Source organism: Lytechinus pictus, chromosome 15, assembly GCF_037042905.1.
Source record: "Lytechinus pictus isolate F3 Inbred chromosome 15, Lp3.0, whole genome shotgun sequence".
NCBI lineage: Eukaryota > Metazoa > Echinodermata > Echinoidea > Temnopleuroida > Toxopneustidae > Lytechinus > Lytechinus pictus.
The window spans coordinates 12341074-12366148 of NC_087259.1; the positions used below are offsets into that span (position 1 = coordinate 12341074).

Below are 25075 nucleotides of genomic sequence, written 5' to 3' on the forward strand. Positions count from 1 at the left end.
TGCCTTTTGAGCACTCGCTCTGCAAAGGCTTCAAACATGACATTGTTTACATTGTTACTATTGTTACTTATACCTAATAATAAAAACAAAGACACACGAGAGATAATTATTTCATTTGATGATATTAATTGATTTATTTTTACAATTTGGTAGAAAAATAAAAATTTGCATGAAGAAAATCTGTCACACATCAGAGGTATACAATAATCAAATGAGTTGACATGTATCTTTACAGAATACCATGGAGTCCTGTTTTGACAATGTAAAATTCCTCTATCATAACATAGTACTTCATTTGTTTAATCATTCAATGATCAAATAGAACTTTTCAAATGGCTCAACATTCAAAGTAGAGAGTTGTGATTCAGTAACAAATAAATGCTCTGCAATACTGTATTATCAATATGTCTCACAAAAGTGAAACTGAATTTAAGAAAAAAAAACATGATATTGACTATTGAATCAGAATACATGTATATTTCATCATGAAATAGTCCAATCATGAAAACTATTCTATGGCAATAAGCCATTTTGTAATTACTTCATTAATTCAACAGCCTATAGCATTCATGTATTACAAACTGCTGCATCTTTAGTCTTGTCTCAAGAATCAACAAAATTATCTTTTCCTGATTGCATACATGTAGCAACAGGCAATAATTATACACATGATCTGTTTTCATACTTTTGAAAGACTTTCATTCAACTTCATGGAAGGTGACACAAATTTTATAACATTTTCAAAACCTTCAGAGAATGTGAAAACTTTCGAATGATTTTGTGATAACATAAACTTTACAGTTGATACCTGATATTGCCTTTGCAATCTGTGGATTTGACCTTGGCTGAGGATAAGATCATCGATTGAAAAAACAAACAAACATAAAGAACTTTTACCTCTAGATCTATGACAGGATACATCAGAATAAATTGTCCATATTACAAGCAAAAAACAAACTAGTTAAAATATTCCTCTTTTATTTGATACTGTTAGGAATCAGTAATGAATTTATATTAAAAAACACTATACAGTGCATCTCACAAAAAAAAAAACTTATCTTAGAGCTAGATATCATAATTATGAAAAATATTTTGATCCTAGATTTAACATTAATAGACAGTAAAGAATAATAACTCTTCTTTCATTCAAGACCAAATACTTTAAAAAAAATTTTCATGCATTGAAGAGTCAAATCAATGAATACTGAGAACTGTCAGATACAATTTACAAGGAAACTCACACGTGAATCTGCATCTAATTGCATTTTAGAGATTTGTGAAAGAAACGTAATAAAGAATACAAACGATATGCAAATGAGCCATCCCTTTTTTACCCAAGGTTGTCACATCCTTATATTCCTTGAATTGTACATTAGTTTTGTATTATTTTGTACTTCTTGTTTTGAACAAAATATTGGCGAATGCCAGTGACGTTCTAATAAATTCAATTCAATTCACATCCTTAACAAATTTTGAACAATTTTTCTGCCCAACTTTGTTTTGAAATTGAGGTTTCAAACTCTTCCTGGTCATCTATGCATAAAGACTGTAAATCATTTGGCTATATTGAGTATAACTGGGAACCCTGGTTTTCTTTTTTGTGGGACACAATGTAGCTAAAGAACCTTTGTGACAATACACATCACTTCCTGAGTTGGATGTTCCTTCATACAATAAAGCACATTTAGTGAATATCAAGAACACCTTGCCTGATCTGGCACCACTTTCATATTTGGTTTATCTCATTATTTATTTCTCTTTTACAATCCATGCTGTATGTATATGAATATTTATAAGCAATAGGTAAGAAATTTAAAAAGTTGAATTCTTGAATAAGACAAAAACAACGCCAAAGAGAAATCATGGACAAGTTATGTACATGTATTGTACAATATACTCAAATAATGAACAATTTAGAAACACACTTCTGTCTCACAACGAAAAAAGAGAGATGAGTTGTGTGATGAATTTACATCATATACAGTAGGAGTTGGTAAGAGTTGAACCTGAAAACACAACATTTATACATGTTCTGTTACAGATTGAAAACATGTAATATCAAATATTACGGGCCATAAATGAAAAACTTAATCATGTATCATTTATATTCATATTCACACACAAATTCATATCTTTCAAAATCACAATTTAGAGAAAAGAACATTGAAGTCACTATTCGCTGAACTGCAAAAAAAAATAATAAGATATAAACATTCACAAAACTAAATCAGTATTCAAATACCAATTTATATTTTTATCGCAGGTACCGAAGACCAAGGTTGGTCTTGCAATTAACTTGAATAATGAAATAGTCTCTGTATTGTTAATTTAAATTTGAAAATCATGATTATGGATTTTATAACATCAGAGTCTTCATGATTTATCATATTTTGTTTATATGTGTTTTGAAATTCAACATTACAGGACATAGAAATTATGAAATATCATAAGACAAAAATGATCGTCATAAAAAAATCTCTCGGAATGTAGTGTGCAATGTCCATGATTGAGAATAACTCTTTTTCAAAAGCTTTTTTTTTTTTTTTTTTAAAGCACACAAGCACACATTTCAATGGTTTTTTTTCATTTTTCATACGCATTATAAAGGAATCGCTATAATAAAAAGAAAGGTAAAAAAGTACTTTTCAACAAATCTTTGATTATGCTTAAAAATCCATTTAGATGTTCTTTTGTGCTTCAAAAATAAATGTATATTGATAACATTATCAAACGTCAATAACATTGCGTATGAAACCATCTCTCTTCACAAACATGTATGTTCATATGAATGAGTACTGTATAAATTGGAACAATTTCATGTATACTACACACCCACCCAGTACAATACTTATCAAATTTGATCACAACATATTGATACTTATCAATATTACCACAAAATGGGACGGGTTAAATGTCAAAAGATTGGCAGGATCATTCCCCTGAGCACGCTAAATGGAAATCGTCAAATTGCCATACTACACAAAGGCTGGATGATCTGGGGAAGAACCGGACAGCGTTGCAACTGTTTTTTGCGACAAGTTCTCAAATCTGACAACTTTCCTTGATTTTGATTGGCTGAGAAGCAGCAATATTACGGTTACTGTTGGATAAATTGGGAATTGTCGGACGTTTTATCTGACAAGTCCTGTTTTATCCGACAGTTACCATAGCCATAAGGACTGTGCTTCTCAGCCGATCAAAATCAAGGAAAGTTGTCAGATCAGAAAACTTGTTGGATGAAAAATTTTGATGAAGTACTTCTCTGGAGACCATTATGGGTCATATTAAAGTCTAGTTTCAAGCCATGTTCTAAGTTACTCAAATTGTTCAAAGTATGGAAAGCCAAAAGTGTCAACTTCTTTAACAATGTTTCTTTTGTTGATTATGTTCTTTCCACATCCTTTAAAGGTGAAGAATCGTTTTGAGGTATTATTGATAGACAGTTAGTTATACATGATTTGAAAGATTAATGTCACACTTGGCTCTCCATAGTTAAAACATAACTTTGGACCAGAGCCGGAGTACAGAATATAGAATCGTATCTTCCAATTAGATTGCACTCTTACATGTGAGGTACATGGGGTCCATTTGTAATTCTGTCCTGTATTCTTGCTAAACTGCAAAAATCCCTTTGGAAAGGTGCACTACTAGCAATGAAAAGCAACAGCTGCATGCACTTAATATGCAAATACCAGTTAGGAAACCATCATTTCTGAATGCATTGACATTGCACATGAAGCAATAGTTTGCTGATCGCACATCTTGAAATTATGGTCAGCATTGTGTTTCCTTCGGTGTTTTCGTGCACAGAAACTCTAAACCACTCAAACTGGAATTACAAGCCTGTATCTCTATTTTCTCTGATTATTGGTTGTGTAAAAAAAAAATATCAAGGACAAGCAATTGCCTTGGTCTTTTTTACTAACGTGTTTATTTAGCAATGAAAATCTTGGAAGGCTGGGGAGAAATTGTGGAAATTATTGTAAACTTTGAAAGTTTATTTTCTCTAAATCAGTTTCGACAGTTCGAATGACCACCGACGATTTGATTACCATGTAACTGGCATGTGATATTTACGTCATTATCATGTGATTACCACATTACTATCACGTGATCATCATGTCATCATGTGATTACCAGTTGTAACTGTCATGTGATTACCCTGGCACTGTTATGCAATTACCAAGTCAGTACCATGTAATTAGCATGTCACTATCATTACGATCTCCATCCCTTGAATGGTTTTGGAATGCTGTTAAAGAACTGCCATAACTTCCTTCACAACTCTGGTGGATGCCTCTGCAGCCGCCTCCATCATCCCTAACCAAACGGTTCCTGTCTCCTCGCCAGCAAAATGAATACTGAAGAAAAAAATGATCATAAAAACAAAACAATAGAGGGATTTTTAAATTGTTTTGCTTTAATATATTTACATTATGACCCAAGTTAAGTCATCAAAATTTGAAATATTGTCATGTATACAATGACTACGGACCTCTGGCCTCTGATACTGACCTTATCGCTTCCAAAATCTGCTCAGCTCATTCACGCTCCAAGATGCATGCATGTTTGTCTGGTAGTGTTCAGATTGTTGCAAGGAGCCATTTCCAATGTTATAATGATCTTTGATCTCTGAACTTTGAAGTTGTAAGTTATATATCTACTAAAAACTTGGTTGCTCCTTTCAGTGGCCTAATGAGCCAGACATTTTGAGCATATGGGGCAAAAAATTTAAACCACAAGCAATCATGCAAAAAATTTGACAATTTTACAATGAAAATGGAATTTGTGGTAAAGTTTACCATAAAATTAAAAAAATACTATTCACTTTACCCTTTTTTGTCTGCATCATTTTTTAATTTTTTTCTCGTGGTAATAAAACTTTTGGGGTCGAGTGACCACCCCCCCCCCACCCGCTCCCGAACCCCTCCCCCACCCCAATATAAAACCTCTATTTTGTCAATCCAGGAATCCAACTCTGTATTTTAGGATAGAAATCCAAGTGATTAACCCGTTGACTACTGGGACCTGGTATTTCCGGTGCAAATGCTATGGTAATTTCGATAATTTTAATAACTACCAGCCGTGAGGTCTCGCCAAGGAAGCCATCACCTCCGAGAACTTGACACCAGCTCTCATCTTAACAGGTTCTTCTCCAGCAGCCTGTCGATTCCAAGACTACAGAAAGGAAGCAAAGAACACAAGATGATTTATTTGATCTTGACATAAATGGAAATTCATTGGTATATGTATATAAAGTATTCACATGTATAAATGTTTAAGAAGGGGTTTTTATATTTTTGGAAATGTACCAAAAAGAAAAAACAAGCAACATAACAGTTCACTTCCACCATCTACTATACCTGAAAGAGAATTTATGATTAAATGATGGCACAAATAAAAGTAAGATATTGGCAGGTCATTTTCCCCTTGAATTACTTTAATATTTCGTTGAAATAATCGCAACCTGATATTATTTCAAGGAATTGATGACAATGTTTTGTTAGATCATAATGGCCTTTACTTATGTTTTAGTCTCCAAGGAGGATGTAAAGGTACCTTCTTACGACCTATAGTGGAATGCATCCATGGCCATTGATAAATGACATTATGCTATTCAAGTGGAAATATGGCACAATAGATCATCCCCTTGCTGAATAATACATTCGCTGCTCGAATATATGCAAGTGAGTGCATGAAACTCAACTGATCTTGGTATTCATGATATCCATTGCTTCATCTCCCACCACATGGAGGCGCGATAGCTCAGTCGGTAGAGCGGGGGACTCGTATTCCGGTGACCCGGGTTTGATTCCCACTTGGTGCGCTAGTGCCCTTTGGTAAGGCATTAATCCTCAGTACCAGGTCCTTCGGAGGGGACCTTAAGCCGTCCGTCCTCTGGTTGCTTGCTTACAAGCATTCATGCTTTCTTAGCAATCAGGTAAAAAAATCACCACCAATCAATCACATTGGGTGATTCCAAGTACCGTGTTGAATTCTGGTGTTGTGACAACACCAACACCAGCCACAAAACCATACTTGAAATGATGCTGGTGTTAGAATTGACCTCAGGAAATATGTCGTATTTCCAGCAGTTCGAGTCGAGCACTGTTGTTGAATGTAGAGTGTTGACGACCTACTTGTAATTTCCCCATTCACCAACACTAGGCCCCAGGGATTGGGAAAATCGTGATTTCAAGTTCGATGTTGGTGTTGGTGATTTGAAGCCCACAAACAGGCAACGAACAGGATGAAGCATCCCCATAAAATGAGTGCAAATCATTACAGCCTTGCACAATTTAATGGACAATAATGTTTACTCTTTCAGATTCTGGAAGTGATTTTAGCCTTTGCATTCTGTACGATGAGAATCTACTGTGATTTCTCCCCCACTTCACTTTCGTCATTGAGAAGTTCTCGCGTAAAGTTGAGATGATCAGCAGCACAGCGCAGAGGCGTGACGTCATAGGCTATCGATAACGCGATCATTATGATTCCTCTAGAGCTCGGTTCAGTAGCCCTTTTGCGCTCTCAACACCAACACCGAACACGAAATCAGCAATTGGCTAACAGTCAATGACTATCTAAATAGTGAAGGTGTACCTCAAGGTATGGTTGTAGGCCCTCTCATGGTTGGTTGGGTACTCACCTCATCTGTGTATTCAATAATGTCCCTTGCTTCATCTCCAAACACACAGGTTATGAAGTCAATGACTATTCAAAAGTAATTGCATCAATAATTACAGTGTACCTCAAGGTACCATTGTAGGCCCTCTGATAGTTGGTTGGATACTCACCTCATCTCTGTATTCAATGATATCCCTTGCTTTATCTCCCAACATACTGGCTAAAAGTTAATGACTATTCAAAAGTAATTGCATCAATAATTACAGTGAACCTCAAAGTACCATTGTAGGCCCTCTGATAGTTGGTTGGATACTCACCTCATCTCTGTATTCAATGATATCCCTTGCTTTATCTCCCAACATACTGGTTATGAAGTCAATGACTATTCAAAATACTTAATTGCATCAATAATTACAGTAATAATATAATAATAATAATAATAATGGATATTTAGAGGCGCTAAAAACAAAAAGTACCATAGCGCGTACAATGTATGAATAATTTAACATGAATAATAATTTAATATTCAAGATAAAAAGGGAAATTAATTATTGAGGAAAAAGGGAAGATTTGAAGCCAAGAACACTGGAATCATTTCTTATAGAAAGAGGGATAGCATTCCAAGTCTTGGCAGCTGCTACAGCAAAACGTTTTTCGGCAGAGGAGAGTTTTGACAAGGGAATGCAAAGTCTGCATGTGTCAGTGATTGAACGAAGATTACGAGAGGGTGTGTATAATTTGATGGTATTGTTAAGATATTCAGGTGCCAATTGATTCAGAGTTTTGTATACATATAAACAGACTTTAAACTGAATACGTTGGAATAGAGGTAGCCAGTGGAGTTCCTTAAATAGGGGTGTAGTATGAGTTCGGGATCCAAAGCCAAAAATTAATCGAGCGGCACGATTCTGAATAACCTCAAGTTTTCTTCTATCCCTAGCTGACAAAACAGTATATAAACTATTGCAGTAATCTAACCAAGAAAGAATAAGTGCTCGCACAGCATGGTGACATGTTTTAAGATCAATGAATCTACGAATCCTCCACAAGTTGCTGAGATGATAATTACATTTACGGACAACCTGATTTACTTGAGCAGACAGTGTGAACATGTTATCAATGCATACTCCAAGAACAGTAGTTTTAGTGGAGAAGGGGATGCATTGACCATTAACATTAAGCTGGATATGTGATATTGATTGCAGATGGCGGGCAGAAGAACAGAGAGCTATGAATTGAGTTTTGCTATTATTCAGCTGGAGATAATTAGATGACATCCACCTACTTATTTCAGAAATACAAAGAGAGGTTTTCTCAAGTGTTTCATTTACATTTTCAAAAGAGCGCGGGTCAAAGGAACAATACAGTTGTATATCATCTGCATAACAAATATACTGTAGACCATGTTTATTAATAATGTCAGAGATGGGAGTGATATACAAACTAAACAGAATCGGCCCGAGAACTGACCCTTGGGGTACCCCAAACTCAGTGACCCACGGGTCAGACAACTCTCCGGCTATGCTTACCCTAGATGACCAACCAGTCAGGTAAGACTCAAACCATTTAAGAGCTAGACCAGATATGTGAAATCGAGATTTTAAGCGATTCAGTAATATCGTATGATCCACAGTATCAAAAGCTGCACTTAGGTCCAATGAGACTAAGAAAACACACTTATGCTGATCGAAAAATGACAGAACATCATTCTGCAATTTCAAAAGGGCTGTCTCAGTGCTGAAATAGGATCTATATGCTGACTGCATTGGATCGTATAAGCCATTATCATTTACGTGTTCTGTTAGTTGAATTGATACTACCTTTTCTATCACTTTAGCAATATGTGAAATATTACTTACAGGCCTATAATTACATAATGTGTCTTTATTCAGATTGTTTTTCTTGATTATTGGTGTTACTATAGCCTGATGAACATCATCTGGAAATGTACCCGATGATAATGAGCTGTTTACAATAGAGGTCAGAGCAGAAATATTGCAATTGACAAGTTTTTTTCCAAAGCCAAGTAGGTTGAGAATCTGTTAAAGAAGTGGCATTTGACATATTGCTCACAATGCGTTTGATATTATCCTCACTGACAACCTCAAAACAATTCAACATACTTTCATGAAAAGAACTGACTTCTTGATTATCTACACTTCTTGGTTCAGGTGTATTTGTGACATTGTTGCGGATATCACTTACCTTCTTGACAAAGAACAAAGAAAAACGATTTGCTAGATCAAGAGGATTATCATACACAGGGAGAAACTTAACATTCTTGTGGAGCAGATTATTAACAACTTTAAAAACTGTTTTGACATTAGCTTTACAGAGTAACTCTGTATAGTATTTTTGCTTAGCCTCAACTATTAGGTCGTTAACATGCTTGTTAGCTAGCTTAAAAGCTGTGTGATCAGTGTCAGAAGAACTTTTGATCCATTTCCGTTCAATCCGTCTTCTTTCTCGACGCGCAGTAAGGATTTCCTCATTGAACCAAGGATTGCGAACCCTTGTGGAGCGGAGACATGATTTTTGAGGAGCAAACTCATCAACGCAGGCTGCTACAGATGTGTTATACGCAGTAAGAACTGAATCGACATCACCAGCCGAGGACAAGTCATTGAGTTTGTCAATCAGTGCCTCACTAAATCCTTCGATGTCCATCTCCTTGAAGTTCCTGAAAGTCCGCTTAACTTTCTTCACCACCTGCCGAGGATACCTGAGTACAAACCGGATGCAGTGATGATCAGACATGAGACTATGATGAATGACAATGTCTTCAATTATGCAGTCACGACGGGTAGGACAGATGTCTGCAGAGGATTGTCCTTGATGATTACTCTCATCTCTGGTCATTACAAGGTCCAAAGTGTGACCCATATTATGGGTAGCTCCGATGACATGTTGAACCAAGTTAGCAGATTCTATGATGGAAAGGTACCATTGTAGGTCCTCTGATAGTTGGTTGGATACTCACCTCATCTCTGTATTCAATGATATCCCTCGCTTCATCTCCCAACACACTGGCTAAGGTGTTAAGGGCTATGGTCTTCCTCTCATCACTCTACATAAACAAAATAATCATTTACATACATGTGTGTGAATGGTTAAAAACAACACAATATCAGGTTTATCATTCTAAATGATTATTCTTTCTTTAACCTTATTCTCTACATTTCTCTACATTTCTTGCAACTTGCAATTGTTAAAATGGAAGCATGCTTGGGACTGCCTTCAGAACCATGGACCAGCTAGTGATTGTGGTCCAATTGTGTGATAAACAGAATAAAAATGTTAAAAATCTCTTTCTAGAGAGATAAGGATAAAAGATAACTTAATATCTAAAATGACTGAGGAGACAACCCCGTTGTAAGAAAAAAAACATGAATAAATAAATAAAATCTGTAACTCTATTATCCGTCTAATCACTTTTATCATATATTCATTGATAGGTCCCCTAATTTTTCTGAAAATTTACCTGACAACAGGGTCAGGGTAAGTGACCCCTTTAATGCATAAGCTAAACAGCTTTTACAGTGTGACGATTAATCTGCTTTTGCTCCTCAAAATTGGCAACAATCATTAATTTTCATTCATGTTCATAATATGAAGACAAAAATATGAGATACAACATTTAGTAATCAAGTATGTTAATAGCAAAATTGTAAAGAATCGTTATAAATTTGCAGTTTTAAACAATTATTCTGTTATTTTCAATGCATAGTGTAGGTTGAATTTGTAATATTTTTAGGGCACTTACAGTCATCTTGGCAAAGCACGGTGCGGAAAACAAACCCATGAGGGCCGGGTTTCCATTAGCAGAGGTGTGATCAAAGAAAGCAATCAATGGAAATTCCTTCTCATCTTTAAAGCTTCCGAGCGTACCAGCCATGCTCAAGAACTCTCCAGCCATTTTCTGGTTTCTCCAGAAACTCTGCAAAATGGGAGGGGAAAGGTAATAATAAAGCAGCCGCACACCTTACGATTAGTCCGCGACCAAATTTGGGAATAAAACATAGTAAAACTTGATGCGAATATTTACATGCTTGAATAAGACATAGTAAAACTTGATGCAAATATTAAGACGTGGAACATAATACTGTGCAAGGTTCAATAATCATTGAACAGACACTTATGTTCAAATCTGTGACTGTGGTACCATCATCATTAGAACAAAAGTGAATTGGATATCTAGTTGAAATTATGTCATAGCAGTTGAACGATTGGCAACGATTTGAAACCAATTTGGACTTTACTCCACAATAAAGGCTTGGACCTGAAATAAAAAGATACTTTTCATTCACATTTTCAGAAAATAAGCAAAATATGATTTGTTTGAAATTCAGATTGTGGACCACTCGTACAGGTGTGTGGAGGCCCTTTAACGTTAATGATATTTGTGATCAAAGAAAGAAATCAATGGATATTCATATTCAATTGAATATTTTTCACTTGGGAAATTTCCATATACTTTGCAGAGAACAATAGCAACATGAAAATAGAATAACTTAAACTATAAACTACATTAAAATCCTATTTTTTCATTAACTCCTAGCCCGCTTTGTTCGACTAGAGTCACATACAGCAGACTGCCAAGTTCGACTAAAGTCACTTTCTATTCACAATACACACAGAGTGCATGAAGTCTATTGTTCATACACACATACACAATAGTGATGTGTGCTTCGCATTGTACTGTGTTCACACAAAGCTTTTCTTTACAATTAACCAATCAAAAGCTATTATTGTGAGCTGAAGTAGCAAAGTCCATGCAAAACCACTGTTGAGGTGGAAATCAATGTGGTGCAGGAGGGATGTTGTCTGTAGCGGACAAAGAGTTAATAGCAAAAATCTGATGATTTACCTTCTTGTATGTAACAATAAAATGCACTCCATAATCACCAAAAGGAAGCTTACGGGGTACTTCGAGGGGCGGGGAGAGCTCCATCTTGCCTGTTGAAAGGGGGGAGGGGTGAGTTCAATGAGAGAAACAATCGACAGTTAATTCCATTGACCAAATAGATAAAATAGCTCATCAAATAAAATAAATTCAATCATTTCTGACCCTATTCAAGATGTTCTGGTATTTCAGATATACATCATCTTGCAGTGTGAAATGCTGTATTATTAGATAGCTGGTCACATGATGATAATAATAAGAATAATAATGATAATGAAACTCGGTACTTGTTTAGTGCAATCTATCTAGAAATAATCTATTCCGAGGAATGCAAGTATTATCATCTCAGCTGTAGCTCCAGTTGCCATTTCCAGTACTCGGTGAATTCAAGGAAAATATCCCGACGGGTACCATTCATCTAAAGGCCTGGTCCCACTGCCCGAACTTTGTTGGAGCGTTCCTTGAATGGTAGGGAGAGGGGGCCAAATTTCGACAACGCTCGTCACCGCGAACAAAATGGGGGAAAATAAAAAAAACACGGGCATTGCCTTAGCGGTGCACCGCTGAAGCCGGCGTTGCTTTAGCGTAGGTTAAACGGTAGCAAACGGTAGCGAGCATTGGTTTAGTGCTGATGCGAGCGTTGATAGAGCGACGTTCTTCGCATGCGGGCGTTGGCTCAGCGGGGATTTAAAGTTGATTTAGCGGCATACCGCTTTTGACTATGGAGCTGAACGGATCTCTTTGATAGAAGTTCTGATAGATTCCAAATGGGCTCCCGGTCCATTTCTCCCCGTATTTAGAGCCAAATGCTGGTCCCGCTTCGACACCTCCATACTAACGCCAAACCAAAGTTCAGCACCGCATTGGATCGCTGCTTCAACGCCTGACACCATTCCAGCAATCCTGTGTCTGCTCATAAAACACAACCGCTCCACCAAAGTTTGTGCAACGTTTAATCACCACCCGGGCAAAGCTGGCGAGGCAGCAGTGGTCCAGCGTTCAAGATTTCTGCATTGTTCTAACGGACCCATGCGTTCACGAATATGTATCTAGCGGTGCCAAACTTTGACTGGGCGTTGTTGGAGATGTGGTGAACTTTGCCGGAACGGAAAACTTGCCTGCTCTGACCGCTCGCAATATTTTGTGCAGCTCAAAAATTTTGGTGGTGGCCGAGCGTAAACGGCGTAGCCTTATCACGGGCCAACTTCTGTTAAACGGTAACGAGCGGTGATGATTCCAGGAACGGTCTAGCAAAGTACTGGCGGTGTGACCAGGCCTTAACCTGGGTTGAGTGCAGTATAATGTGGGTAAATATATTGCTGAAGAAAACATGCCAGGGCTGGATTCAAATCCACAACGCACTAAATGTAAGGCAAGAGTCAGAACCACTAGATTGTGGTCTACAATGCCCACACTATTACGTAATGATGATGATTATGATGATGATAATATTAATGATAAAGATGATGATCATAATAATATTTCTAGCAATAATAAAAATATTCAGTTTTCAGTTCTTGTACAGTGCGTATCATGTACCATTCAATGTTTTTAGACACTTCTAAAGGGACTTCATAAAACCGTGACTTTAGTCTGGCAAAAGTAATGATATGAACTCACATATATCTCTAGATGGGATGGCCATGATGACCACCTTTGCCTCCAATGTCCGGCCTGACTTGGTCTTGACCGTGGCCTTGGTCTTGTCAGCAGTCTGCTCAATACGTGTCACCGCATCGCCTATCGTGACCCTATCACTGCCAACCTTCTCATACAGCCTCTCACCAAGCCGCTGGCAACCACCCTGGAAGAAAATGATGGTCATTTATTCAAATTTATTTATTCATTCATTCATTCATTACAAGTTTTAGAGTCGGATGATTGATTTACGAAACAAAGAGGTAAAATACAGGTCACTAATCAAATCGTCTGGGACCACAAAAATATTGCATAATCTGATATTTAAAAAAATGGTTAGGCTTGGTGAACATTTAGACATATGGAAAATTAACTTAAGTTCCCCTGTAGCACATCTTAGTTTAAATCCATAATGAGGGGAATCCATTAAAAATAATAAGGTCAAGACAAAGTTCAAATAAAAGTCCATGAGAGTTCTGAATTATGATACTGTAAACAAAGTTCTGTAAAAGGTCCTGTTACAAGAAGCTCTTGAAGTTTTTAGTCCACTTTGGTACTAGGATGGTCAGTAAAGAACCGAAGAGAAGATATGGGGGTAGGTTAGAGTCTCCTGTATCAAGGACTTCTTCAAGATATCCTCCTTAGTCTCCCTCAAGTCAGGACGATCAATTAGGTTGTCCAAAATGACAGTAGACCAAGGGTTAGCCATGGTGGCATCGGATGATCTGAAAATTAGACCATCTGTTATTGGACAAGTAGATACAGCTCTATTGCCTACCTTGAATTTAAGATCCATTCGTCCAGTTCCCTCTCCTCCGATGTGCTTCTCCCAGCTGCCACAGCTACGGATCATGCACATGTACTGGAGGACTGAGAGTAGATTGGGGGACATCCCGCAGAATGTCCCTATCATTGTACTGGCCATGTCCTTTGCTCCTGAAAAAAAAGGGACAAAGGTTCATGAAAGCTTTTTTATGGACTGTGCCGTTTCTAACACCACCACCACAAAAGCTAGAGCTATAATGTAGAGGGTTTGCAATCCAGGGGAATTGGAACTCGAGTTGCCAAATAAATTGATACTCTATTGGACTGATGTAGGCAACAGTAGAATGTTAAGATTTAAAACACTGATGTTGTTCGCTTGGAACTAGCATTTCAAACAACATGAGAAAGTACCCCAAAAATTAAGATTGGTCATAGTCTATTAGAAACTTTAGTACTCCTTGTTTAATTTCCTTGAATGTCTGTATGACAACAATCTTTCTTCTGATTTTCCACTTTCCTCTCGTCTCCTTAGTTGTACCTCCTTACAAATATTTTGTAAATGCTTCCTGAAACATTTGCCAATTGGTAAAATTATAAAATTTCATCAAGATCTGATAGCTAATAAAGAAATTTATTGAATTTTAAATTTCATCAATATTTTGTTAAACAGTTAAATGCATGTCGTCATGAATATCCAATAGGTGGGCTTAAATTATCATATCATCAATTCGCTCATTAAATATGCATGATGACATGCAAACATCTGTTTTACCGAAATAATGCAAATATTCAAAATGTCATATTTTTATTATTCCTTGTCGGATTTTGATCAAATTTTCACTGTTTTGTTTGTCTGATTTTTCTCAATCTATTCAAAACAATATTATTTAAAATCAAGAAGCATAGAGAAACGGGATATGCTGTGACGGACCAGCAGCAGCCTTACCCTGAAGATATAGAAACTTTGGAATAAACTGTTCCATGGTGGTATCCTCCCATTCAGAGCAGTTCTCTGTAGCAGTAATGTCCTTGAAGTTCACCTTCTCGGCAAGCTTGTCCATCTGATACCAGCATTTAGAACGGAAATACAGAAAATCATGAGTGGTGATGATAATGAAAATGATGACATTTATTATGGGAATTCTTGGTGAAGGGGTGTCCAACGATAAGAATCAGATTTATAGCCCGATCTCTGTTGACTCTGGTACCCTCAGGACCGGGCTAGCCCCACAATCAGAGAAAAGGTCTAATCCAGCATTTATGATAATACAGTGTTATGGTGTTTTGCATTTGTTGACCTCAAGAAGACCTTTCATTAAGTACCAATGAAGGATGTCAGACAAAGTATATGTAGGGAAAGAGGACTGGCTGGACAAATATGGCACTTTTCGAAGGAGCATGGGGGGTGTTTCACAAATAGTTTAGTATGACTTAAGAGTCGCACTTAAATGCCGATGCGTACATCATATGCAACACGCCATCTTATTGATCAATTACACGGTAGTGCGTGTCCTCTTGGCATGATCTGACCAATGCGGTCATGCCTTTTATAAAGCCAGCAACTAGGTCATACTTAAATCTTTGTGAAACACCCCCCCCCCCCATTAAAATCAAAGAAGCATAGAGAAACGGGATATGCTGTGACGGACCAACAGCAGCCTTACCCTGAAGATATAGAAACTTTGGAATAAACTGTTCCATGGTGGTATCCTCCCCAGGTCTGCAGATACCTGGCGGGTATTTCATAAAGCTGTTCGTAGATTAAGAGCGACTTTTAAAAATAACTTGTTAACCTTTCTTACGTGCTAAAAAATCACCAATGAACATCTTAGGGTGAATATCATTTACCACAAGAAAGGATCATCAGTCGTTCACAAAGTCACTCTTAACTTACAAACAGCTTGATGAAATGGCTCCCCAAAAAATTGTATTACTGTCAATAAGTACCATCAGAAAGTCAAAAAGGGGCCTAAGCTTTCGATCCTAGCAGAATCTTCGTCGGAGGCAAAATGACAAACATATAAAGTGGAACAACCATAATATAGACCACAAACAAGCTACAGCAACACTAGAAACAAGGAGACAAAAGGGGCATTAGTGAGTAGAGAAGACCAATCAGGTTAGTGAAGGGGATGAAAGAAAAGGAGTAGGCAGACACAAAGGGAAGTTAGTGTAAGTAAGGCCAGTAAAAGACCTCAAGCCAAGAGGGATTAAAATAATGAGGCAGGCAACATCAAACAGGATCTGGAACAAAACAGTGATAATGGGATGAAAAACAAGAGAATTATATAGTGAGAGGTGGGTCAAACAGGTTACAAAGAAAGGCTTAATAAACTGGTGCATAAGAGTGGGGGAAAAAAAGAAAAAGAATGGGGAACAACTGATAATGTGCAAAAGACATATGTATATATGATAAAGCATTAAACAAACTAAGAGAAGAAGGTAAGTGTAAATATGTATCTATAAGTAATATGTATATAAATATATCAAAAAAAGAAATGTATATGAAAAAATATATAAATACACATATGGTGTAACTGATATTGTAATCCGCTAGGTGTGACGGGAAAAAAACATAAGACTATATAGTAGGAAAAAAAAAAAAAACCTGTATATGTGAAAAAGAGGAAGCAAATTGCCTAAAAAGGTAAAAGCAATTATAGAAGAGAGGGGGTGTATTATGAAGAAACCATAGTATACATGTAAATAAGCAAATGTGGTAAATCTAAAAGAGGTGAGTGGAGAAAAAACAAATATATATATATATATATATAATAATTATTATATCGCCTGAATAAGGAAGGAAAAATTGGAGCTGAGCTTGTATGAGATATGGGAGGAAAGTAGAGTAAGAAACTATAATGTAACTATTCAAAAGAGCTGAGGGGAAAAATTATATGTATATATAAATTGAAAGTGGATAGGAAAGAAAAATCAGTCGTTCCCCTCTTGGATGTTCAGGCCATGAGGTTGGGTGGTGCGAAGTCGTCTCATCCAGAGCTTCTCCCTGCTAGTACGGACTGAGTCAGGACGGGTACCTAAAGATTCGATGCCCTGTAGCATCATGTCAGTGATGGAGTGGTTGGGGAGGTTAAAATGGCGGCCAACTGGAGTGTCCAGCTTTGCTGTGTTGACGGTGGATCTGTGCCCGTAGAATCGTTTCTTGAGTGTGGTCTTGGTTTCCCCTATGTATTGTACCCTACAAACTCTGCAAGTGATGAGATATACAACATTAGTGGTAGTGCATGTGATGTTGCCCTTGATTTGGTGAGACAGGCTGGTAGAGTTGCTGGTGAAAGGATCGCCCTCGTGAAGGTGTATTTCACATATGATGCACCTGTTGCTGGTGCATTTGAAGGTGCCATGCTGTATGGGAGAAGAATGGTTAGTGAGGGAGGGCACTTCAGCACGAACAATGAGGTCCCTGAGATTCGGTGGGCGTCGGTATGCTAGAAGGGGAGTATCGGGAACGGCCTGTTGGAGACGATCAGAAGTGTGTAAAATGTGGTGGTTATCAAACAGGATTTTGCGGAGAGGGGGTAGATTGGGATGGAAGGTGGTCACAAGCGGTATTCTGTCGGTGGTCTCCTTGTCACTTTTTGGTTTGAGAACTTCAGATCTGGGGAGAGAACGAACTTTGTTAATTGACAGTTGGACTGCCCTGGCCCCGTGGCCCCTGGCACAGAGATGTTTCTGCAAATTCCTGGCATGGAAGGAAAAATCAGGGTCCTCGGAGCAGATACGGCGAAGTCTGAGGGCTTGACTGTAAGCGATGCCGGTTTTGCAGTGACAGGGGTGGCAGCTGGATGAGTGGAGGTACTGGTGGGTATCTGTGGGTTTAGAGTATAGGGTAGTGGTGATACCATTAGACTTTTTCTGGACTGTAACATCAAGGAAGTGGGTTTCCTGTTGGGAGAAATCAGAAGTGAATTTGATGGTCCTGTGGAAGGAATTGATGTGGTCAATGAATGTATGGAGGCTGTCTTCATCCCTGGTCCAGATGAAGAAAATGTCGTCTATGTAACGCCACCAAATCCATGGGCGACAGGGGGCTGAATCTAACATCTGCTGTTCCAGCTTGGTCATGAAGAGACAGGCGAATGAAGGAGCCATCCGGGTGCCCATTGCTGTACCGAATATCTGTAGGTAGTGCTTGCCCATGAATGTGAAGTTGTTTTTTGTTAGTACATGAGACATCAGAGATTTGATATCGGATATGGGGGGACTGGAATGGCCACTGGCGGCCAAGGCTTCACATGATGCTTGGATACCTTCGTCGTGGGGAATGCTGGTGTACAGTGAAGAAACATCGAAAGTGCCGATGATCGCAGTCTCGGGTATCTGGTCCTTGATGTCATTTAGTTTCCTGAGAAAGTCTGGAGTGTCGTGGATGTAAGAGGGTGCACGTGAGACAAGGGGCTTAATGTGGTAATCAACAAAAAGGGAGATGTTCTCTGTTGAGGAACCATTTCCTGAGAGGATGGGTCGACCGGGGTTGCCAGGTTTGTGGATCTTCGGGAGGAGATAGAAGCGGGCAGGTTTAGCATTAGTAGGGGAGAGAAATTTGTGGGCCTTCTCAGAGAGATGCTCGTGTTCTTTCATGTCATTCAGTGTCGATTGGATCTGTAGAGAGAAATTAAGTACCATCATAATTTTTGGGACATCATAATTTTTGGGACATGCTTTAGTTAGGTATTTTCATCTCAGTGAAATGTTTTCTTGTGAAACATCCTCTCATTTCGACTCCAAGAAACATCTATCCTCTATCAATAATGACATCATATCCGGGGGAGCATGGCTTGAAGCAAACTGTCAGACAATTTCATTGACAATTGTTACAAGCTACTGAAATCCTTGCATCTGATTGGCTCAGAGCAGATTGGTCATTGAAAAGCTCTCCTGATTCTCACCTTTCTGAAGTATCTCAGGAGGTCGACGAGTGAGGTGTAGCCCAGCGGAGGAATGGATCCAGAGTATTTCTTGATCTTCCCATCAGGGAGCTGCCAGTGCTTGGAACCTTTGTCATAGTGAGGATACGTCTCCAACCCAAACTCCTTGATTAAGGCCTGCATCAGAGGCTGGGCACTGGGGAGAACATTGCAAGAGATATTGGGGATTACAACCAACCAAATATATTGCACTTGAATGGCGATCAAAATTGGATGTATATATATGGATTATAACAGACCCCCAAAATACACTTGGATAGTGATCAGACTTGATGTATGCATATTACTTGGATTAACAGAATCGGCCACATAATAATAATAATAATATATAGCATTTATGAGGAGCCGATTTACCTAGTTTCCTATTCAATGGGGCACTGTATATTACCCTGCTGTAGCTCCAGCTGCTAAAGGCACATTCAAGGAATTGATCCTGCCGGGTACCCATTCACCTCACCTGGGTTGAGTGCAGCACAATGTGGATAAATTTCTTGCTGAAGGAAAACACGCCGTGGCTGAGATCCGAACCCACGTCCCTCTCATTGAAAGACGAGATTCGTAATCACTTGACCATGACGCCCCCATAGAAACGTTGTTTATAGGGCTCGCAGAGCACTTAAACATAGTCCCAAGTCACATCTTTCTGATTGTGATGTCAAAAATTAATCCAAGATGTAAGTCACACGTACTAACATTAGGCATTGGTGAGACATCACCGGTTGTGACAATGCCTCTGTTAAGTGCATTGTTAGCACTAACAACGTTTCTGTACGTCGGTACCAACTGGGATGAATGCATTCCATCTAGAGCTGCAGAATATAATGACAATATTAAAATATTGTGACATTAAAACTGAATCGAGGAGACCATCGTTTGTCCATGACATATTGTCTATTATTGAGGTTTTCATGTGAAATGCCTTGAAATGCTTTAACCCTAACCAGGACGGCTATTTTGGGTGTTGGGGGTGATCTCGGCCCCTGATTGGTAGCAATTAAAAATTTTAAAAATCCTGGTTTGAAAATGAATTTCTTATGTATTTTATTGTTTTTAGAATTTCTTGTGCATTTCATTGTTATTTGACCTGTTGTATTTCTTCTTTCTTTTTTTAAGTACCTGTTGTATATCTTCATTTTTCACCAAATTTATAGAAGCTTTTTTAAACATAATTAAGTTAAAATCAATAAATTCCAGCTGATGAAAGTAAAAATAATCATATCTGTATGAATAAGATGAGAAAACTAAATTTACATCGACTTTGTACACAAAATCATGTTTTGGAGCAATTTTGGATCCAACATGCACTTACGTAATGTTGTCTAATTTTTCAACCGCACACCCAAGCATCATAAATTTGGTCTCAATAGATGTGCAAGACTTCTAAGTAAAAAGTCAGCAAGCGGCGTAGTTGAAAAATTTTGCACAGTGGTTTGGTCGCTAAAAATGTCGAGGGGAGTTGATTCATCCCCCCCCCCAGCGGTTTTAGGGTTAAGTCTATCTTAAATATTTGGTAATGGTTCAATAATGTGAAATTATACAAGAGTATCATCTAACATTCCGACATCACAAAGGCCTAGCAGTCGTTGGATGTTTATTCAGTTGTTACAAATCAAATTTGATTTTTTTTTCAGCCATTAGCATTAATGTCTAGATCTAATGTCTTCTCTCAATAATGTTTATTTCACAATGTTACATGGGCTTTCCTTACTTACGAAGGTGACTGGCATGTAATACCCCTTCTCATTCATGGAATGGGCTGAAAATTATGGGATACATTCTTTGTTATCACAAGTATCTTTCAGAATATCCAATTACTAAATCTGTACAGTGAGTGCTTAAAGGGATATTTCAAATAAGAGTTTTTTAAATTGCTGCAAGTGGAACTAGATGCCAGATTCAAATGAAAATGCCAAATTTACAATTTGAATGGCTGAAAAGGGATTAAATGACTAAAAAACTTATTTGAATAATAGATAATACTTGAGTCCAATTCACATTACTGTGGTATCACTATGTAAACAGTACTTGTAAATGTTTGTCAAGTAATCAGAGACATGGCTTCACGAACGGGAATGGGATTGGATGAAGAAGTGGGAGTAGAAGTAGGAGTGTGGGAGCTGGAGTGGAAGTGAGTGGAAGTGGGATGGGAGTGGAAGTGAGTGGAAGTGGGATGGAAGTGAGATGGGAGTGGAAGTGAGATGGGAGTGGAAGTGGGATGGGAGTGAGATGGGAGTGATGGGATTGGAAGTGAGATGGGAGTGGAAGTGAGATGGGAGTGGAAGTGGGATGGGAGTGGAAGTGAGATGGGAGTGGAAGTGAGATGGGAGTGGAAGTGAGATGGGAGTGGAAGTGAGATGGGAGTGGAAGTGAGATGGGAGTGGAAGTGAGATGGGAGTGGAAGTGAGATGGGAGTGGAAGTGAGATGGGAGTGGAAGTGGGATGGGAGTGGAAGTGAGATGGGAGTGGAAGTGAGATGGGAGTGGAAGTGAGATGGGAGTGGAAGTGGGATGGAAGTGGAAGTGAGATGGGAGTGGAAGTGGGATGGGAGTGGAAGGGAGATGGGAGTGGAAGTGGGATGGGAGTGAGATGGGAGTGATGGGATTGGAAGTGAGATGGGAGTGGAAGTGAGATGGGAGTGGAAGTGGGATGGGAGTGGAAGTGAGATGGGAGTGGAAGTGAGATGGGAGTGGGATGGGAGTGGAAGTGAGATGGGAGTGGAAGTGGGATGGGAGTGGAAGTGAGATGGGAGTTGAAGTGAGATGGGAGTGGAAGTGAGATGGGAGTGGAAGTGGGATGGAAGTGGAAGTGAGATGGGAGTGGAAGTGGGATGGGAGTGGAAGTGAGATGGGAGTAGAGGTGAGTGGAAGTGGGATGGGAGTGGAAGTGAGATGGGAGTGGAAGTGAGATGGGAGTGGAAGTGGGATGGGAGTGGAAGTGAGATGGGAGTTGAAGTGAGATGGGAGTGGAAGTGAGATGGGAGTGGAAGTGGGATGGAAGTGGAAGTGAGATGGGAGTGGAAGTGGGATGGGAGTGGAAGTGAGATGGGAGTAGAGGTGAGTGGAAGTGGGATGGGAGTGGAAGTGAGATGGGAGTGGAAGTGAGATGGGAGTTGAAGTGAGATGGGAGTGGAAGTGAGATGGGAGTGGAAGTGGGATGGAAGTGGAAGTGAGATGGGAGTGGAAGTGGGATGGGAGTGGAAGTGAGATGGGAGTAGAGGTGAGTGGAAGTGGGATGGGAGTGGAAGTGAGATGGGAGTGGAAGTGAGATGGGAGTAAAAGTGGGATGGGAGAGGAAGTGAGATGGGAGTGGAAGTGAGATGGGTGTGGGATGGGAGTGGAAGTGAGATGGGAGTGGAAGTGAGATGGGAGTAGAGGTGAGTGGAAGTGGGATGGGAGTGGAAGTGAGATGGGAGTGGAAGTGAGATGGGAGTAAAAGTGGGATGGGAGAGGAAGTGAGATGGGAGTGGAAGTGAGATGGGTGTGGGATGGGAGTGGAAGTGAGATGGGAGTGGAAGTGGCATGGGAGTAAAAGTGGGAGTAGAAGCAGAAGTAGCAGTGGAAATGGAAGTGGGAGGGAAGTGCAAGAGCAAGTGCAAGTGGGACTTGGAGTTGAATTGGAAGTAGGAGTGGAAGTGGGAGCTGGACTGGAAATGAAGTGGGAGCTGGATTGGAAGTGAAATGGGAGTGGAAGTGAGATGAAAGTGGAAGTGGGATGGGAGTGGAAGTGGGAGTAGAAGCAGAAGTGGCAGTGGAAACAGAAGTGGGAGGGAAGAGCAAGTGCCAGTGGGAGTAGGAGTGGAAGTTGAAGGAGGAGTGGAAGTAGGAGCGGAATCGGAAGTGGAAGTAGTAGTAGCAGAAGTGGAACTGGGAGTAAGCAGAGAAGCAGGAATGGAAGTGGAAGTAAGAGTGGGAATGGAAGTAGAAGTGGAAATGGGAGTGAGATTGAGAATGGGAGTGGGAATGGGGTGGGTGTAGAAGTAGGAGTGGAAGTGGGAATGGGAGAAGTAGAAATGGGAGTGGGAGTAAGATTAAGAGTAGGTGTAAGAGTAGAAATAGGAGTAAGCGTAGGAGTAGAAGTAGAAGTAGGAGTTGAAGTAAATGGCCGGTGTTTGTCCCTCCACTTTTTTATATATACCATTACTTTTGTTACTGTTCAGTACTCTGTTCACCTGACTTTTATTGTACGTCCAGTATTAAAGTAAAATCAACTGAACTTAACTGAATGCAATAGAATATTACTCTGGCCAATTTTTTTTTGAACAGGGGAAAGGTGATTGAGCCTGTTTCACACAGACATATGTACAACTATGGTAAAACTGTCAATGAAGGTTACTATACAAATCCCTGCTGAGCACTGTTACCATGTTAATTTTGCCAAAATCGCAAGGTTTTATAGTAAGCGAGCCCCTAGTTTCAGCAAGCAACATGTTACATAATCCTACCTTCCAACTCTTGACACACCAATATCAAAATGATCCTTTCCATTAGCAGCTTCCAACTCAACAGTCTTTAGGGAACTACATATGCGATCTGAAAAAAAAATATATATATATCAATATTCAGTATTCAAAATTGCTTTAGAGGTTCTAGGGATGTTGATCCTACATAATGGGGTATGAATCACAGCCGCTAGCTTGAGCTCGACTTTCTTTTAAGGAGCCGCAATCATGCTCTGAGATACATTGCACAAGAAAAATCCGTTAGTAATAAAAAAAAATGTTGAGAAATAACATGGCAAATCTCCGCCTCTGGCAAAATGGTTTTCAGGGAGATATAGAAATGCTCTGAAACACAAAAATATAATATCAACATTTACTATTCAAACAATATTGTTGAATATCTTGGTCAGAAATAGTGCGGCTATTTCATTTGTACCAATAAAAATCATTAACATTCTGTGTACATGTATAAACAAAATGACAATGATGCTGCAGTTCTGAAGCCAATTCATTTTTGAAATGTAGCAGACTAGATCTATTCATCTAGCAAAAAAATATGGATTTGCAACTTTTCAAAATAATCTTTCTTCTGAAAGTTTTATTTCTGTCTACACCTGCACAGATGGTTCCTTTCAGGATATATCACTAAAGTCAGAATTATTGTCTCTTAAAATCAGATAGGGCCATATACAGTGTATCTTGCATAAGACTTTCTCATTCCTCCAGTTGCCTTTGGAAAAAGGTAACTATTTACGACTCCAAACACCATTTTTTCCACCCTTTCCTTCTTTCCCTCCTAATGCAGCTTTCATTACAGTAACCAAATGTAGATTCCCTAAGATAAGAGGATTTTTAAAAATATATACCATATAGGCCTACACACTGTACAGACTGTAGCAAAACTGATATTTATAAGCCAAATACAGACTGTTCTTGCATGCTCAAACTTTATTCCCTCCCTTTAATCAGTGTGAATGGGTCATATGCATATTTAACCTTTAATAAGTTCCTATGATTTTGATCTACATGTATTTAAGGTCACAATGCTTTGTTTGAGATTGATTTTAATGACCAAGCAATTTGTACAATGGATTTGTGTTTCTGACAGACACTGATGAGACCAAAGTCCTTTTTGATATGAGCTATAATGAGTGATAATTTACTTTAAGCATTTACACTGTACATAAACTCTTATAATTTCCAAACATTGCAATCAACTCATATCACTTCAGTAATCCGTTTTTTTATTCTTATTCATAATCGAGGTCATTTACAGATTAGATCACCATTTGTCAATATTTCCCTACTGAATTACATAACTGACTCATTGTCCACTGTTGAAATTTTTTTAATTTCCATACAATATAGCACCCATCGTACCAGAAAACATCTGCACAGACATTTGTACACACAAAATTAAATAATGTACATCACTGCAAATGATATATTTTCAGATTGCAATTCAATATTCTGGCAATTTTTTGCCAGGGTTTTTTTAATGTGCTTAAGTACTAATGGCATAATTTTGTTTGCCAGTTTTCATAAATTTGTCAGAGTTTTTTTTTTTTTTAACGGCAAAAGATTCATGCAACAGGCCCAAGGACCCCTATTTACCAGAACTGCGATTAAAAAATTATGAATTAATATTTAATGGCATTCAAATGTCTATTTTTATATAGGACCCTATTTGCAAGTACTGCTGTTTATAAACTTGGGAAAATTAATAATTAAAAGTCATCAATACGCTGCTTCAAC

General features: G+C 38.6%; 2 protein-coding genes across 8 annotated transcripts in view; one reads left to right on the forward strand and one right to left on the reverse strand.

Annotated features, from left to right (window-relative positions):
- Nucleotides 1–103: 103 nt before the first annotated feature.
- The window catches only part of LOC129278358 (amine oxidase [flavin-containing] A-like), a 28521-nt gene continuing 3549 nt past the window's right edge, over nt 104–25075 (reverse strand). For 4 of the 7 annotated variants that reach the window (XM_064109947.1, XM_064109944.1, XM_064109946.1 and 1 more), the window contains 10 exons: nt 23324–23411; nt 18844–19018; nt 14880–14994; nt 13947–14104; nt 13151–13334; nt 11495–11583; nt 10391–10564; nt 9608–9694; nt 5081–5178; nt 104–4361 (listed from right to left, as the gene is read on the reverse strand). In XM_064109947.1, coding sequence (XP_063966017.1) covers nt 4256–4361; nt 5081–5178; nt 9608–9694; nt 10391–10564; nt 11495–11583; nt 13151–13334; nt 13947–14104; nt 14880–14994; nt 18844–19018; nt 23324–23411 — 1274 coding nt within the window. In that variant the 3' untranslated portion in view covers nt 104–4255. The remainder of the gene's footprint in view (nt 4362–5080; nt 5179–9607; nt 9695–10390; nt 10565–11494; nt 11584–13150; nt 13335–13946; nt 14105–14879; nt 14995–18843; nt 19019–23323; nt 23412–25075) is intronic. The other 3 variants (XR_010295776.1, XR_010295775.1, XR_010295774.1) reach the window with 3 other exon arrangements.
- On the forward strand, nt 21220–21933 carry LOC129277293 (uncharacterized). Its single transcript, XM_064110599.1, is given in 1 exon segment — nt 21220–21933. A coding segment is annotated over 1 exon segment (714 nt).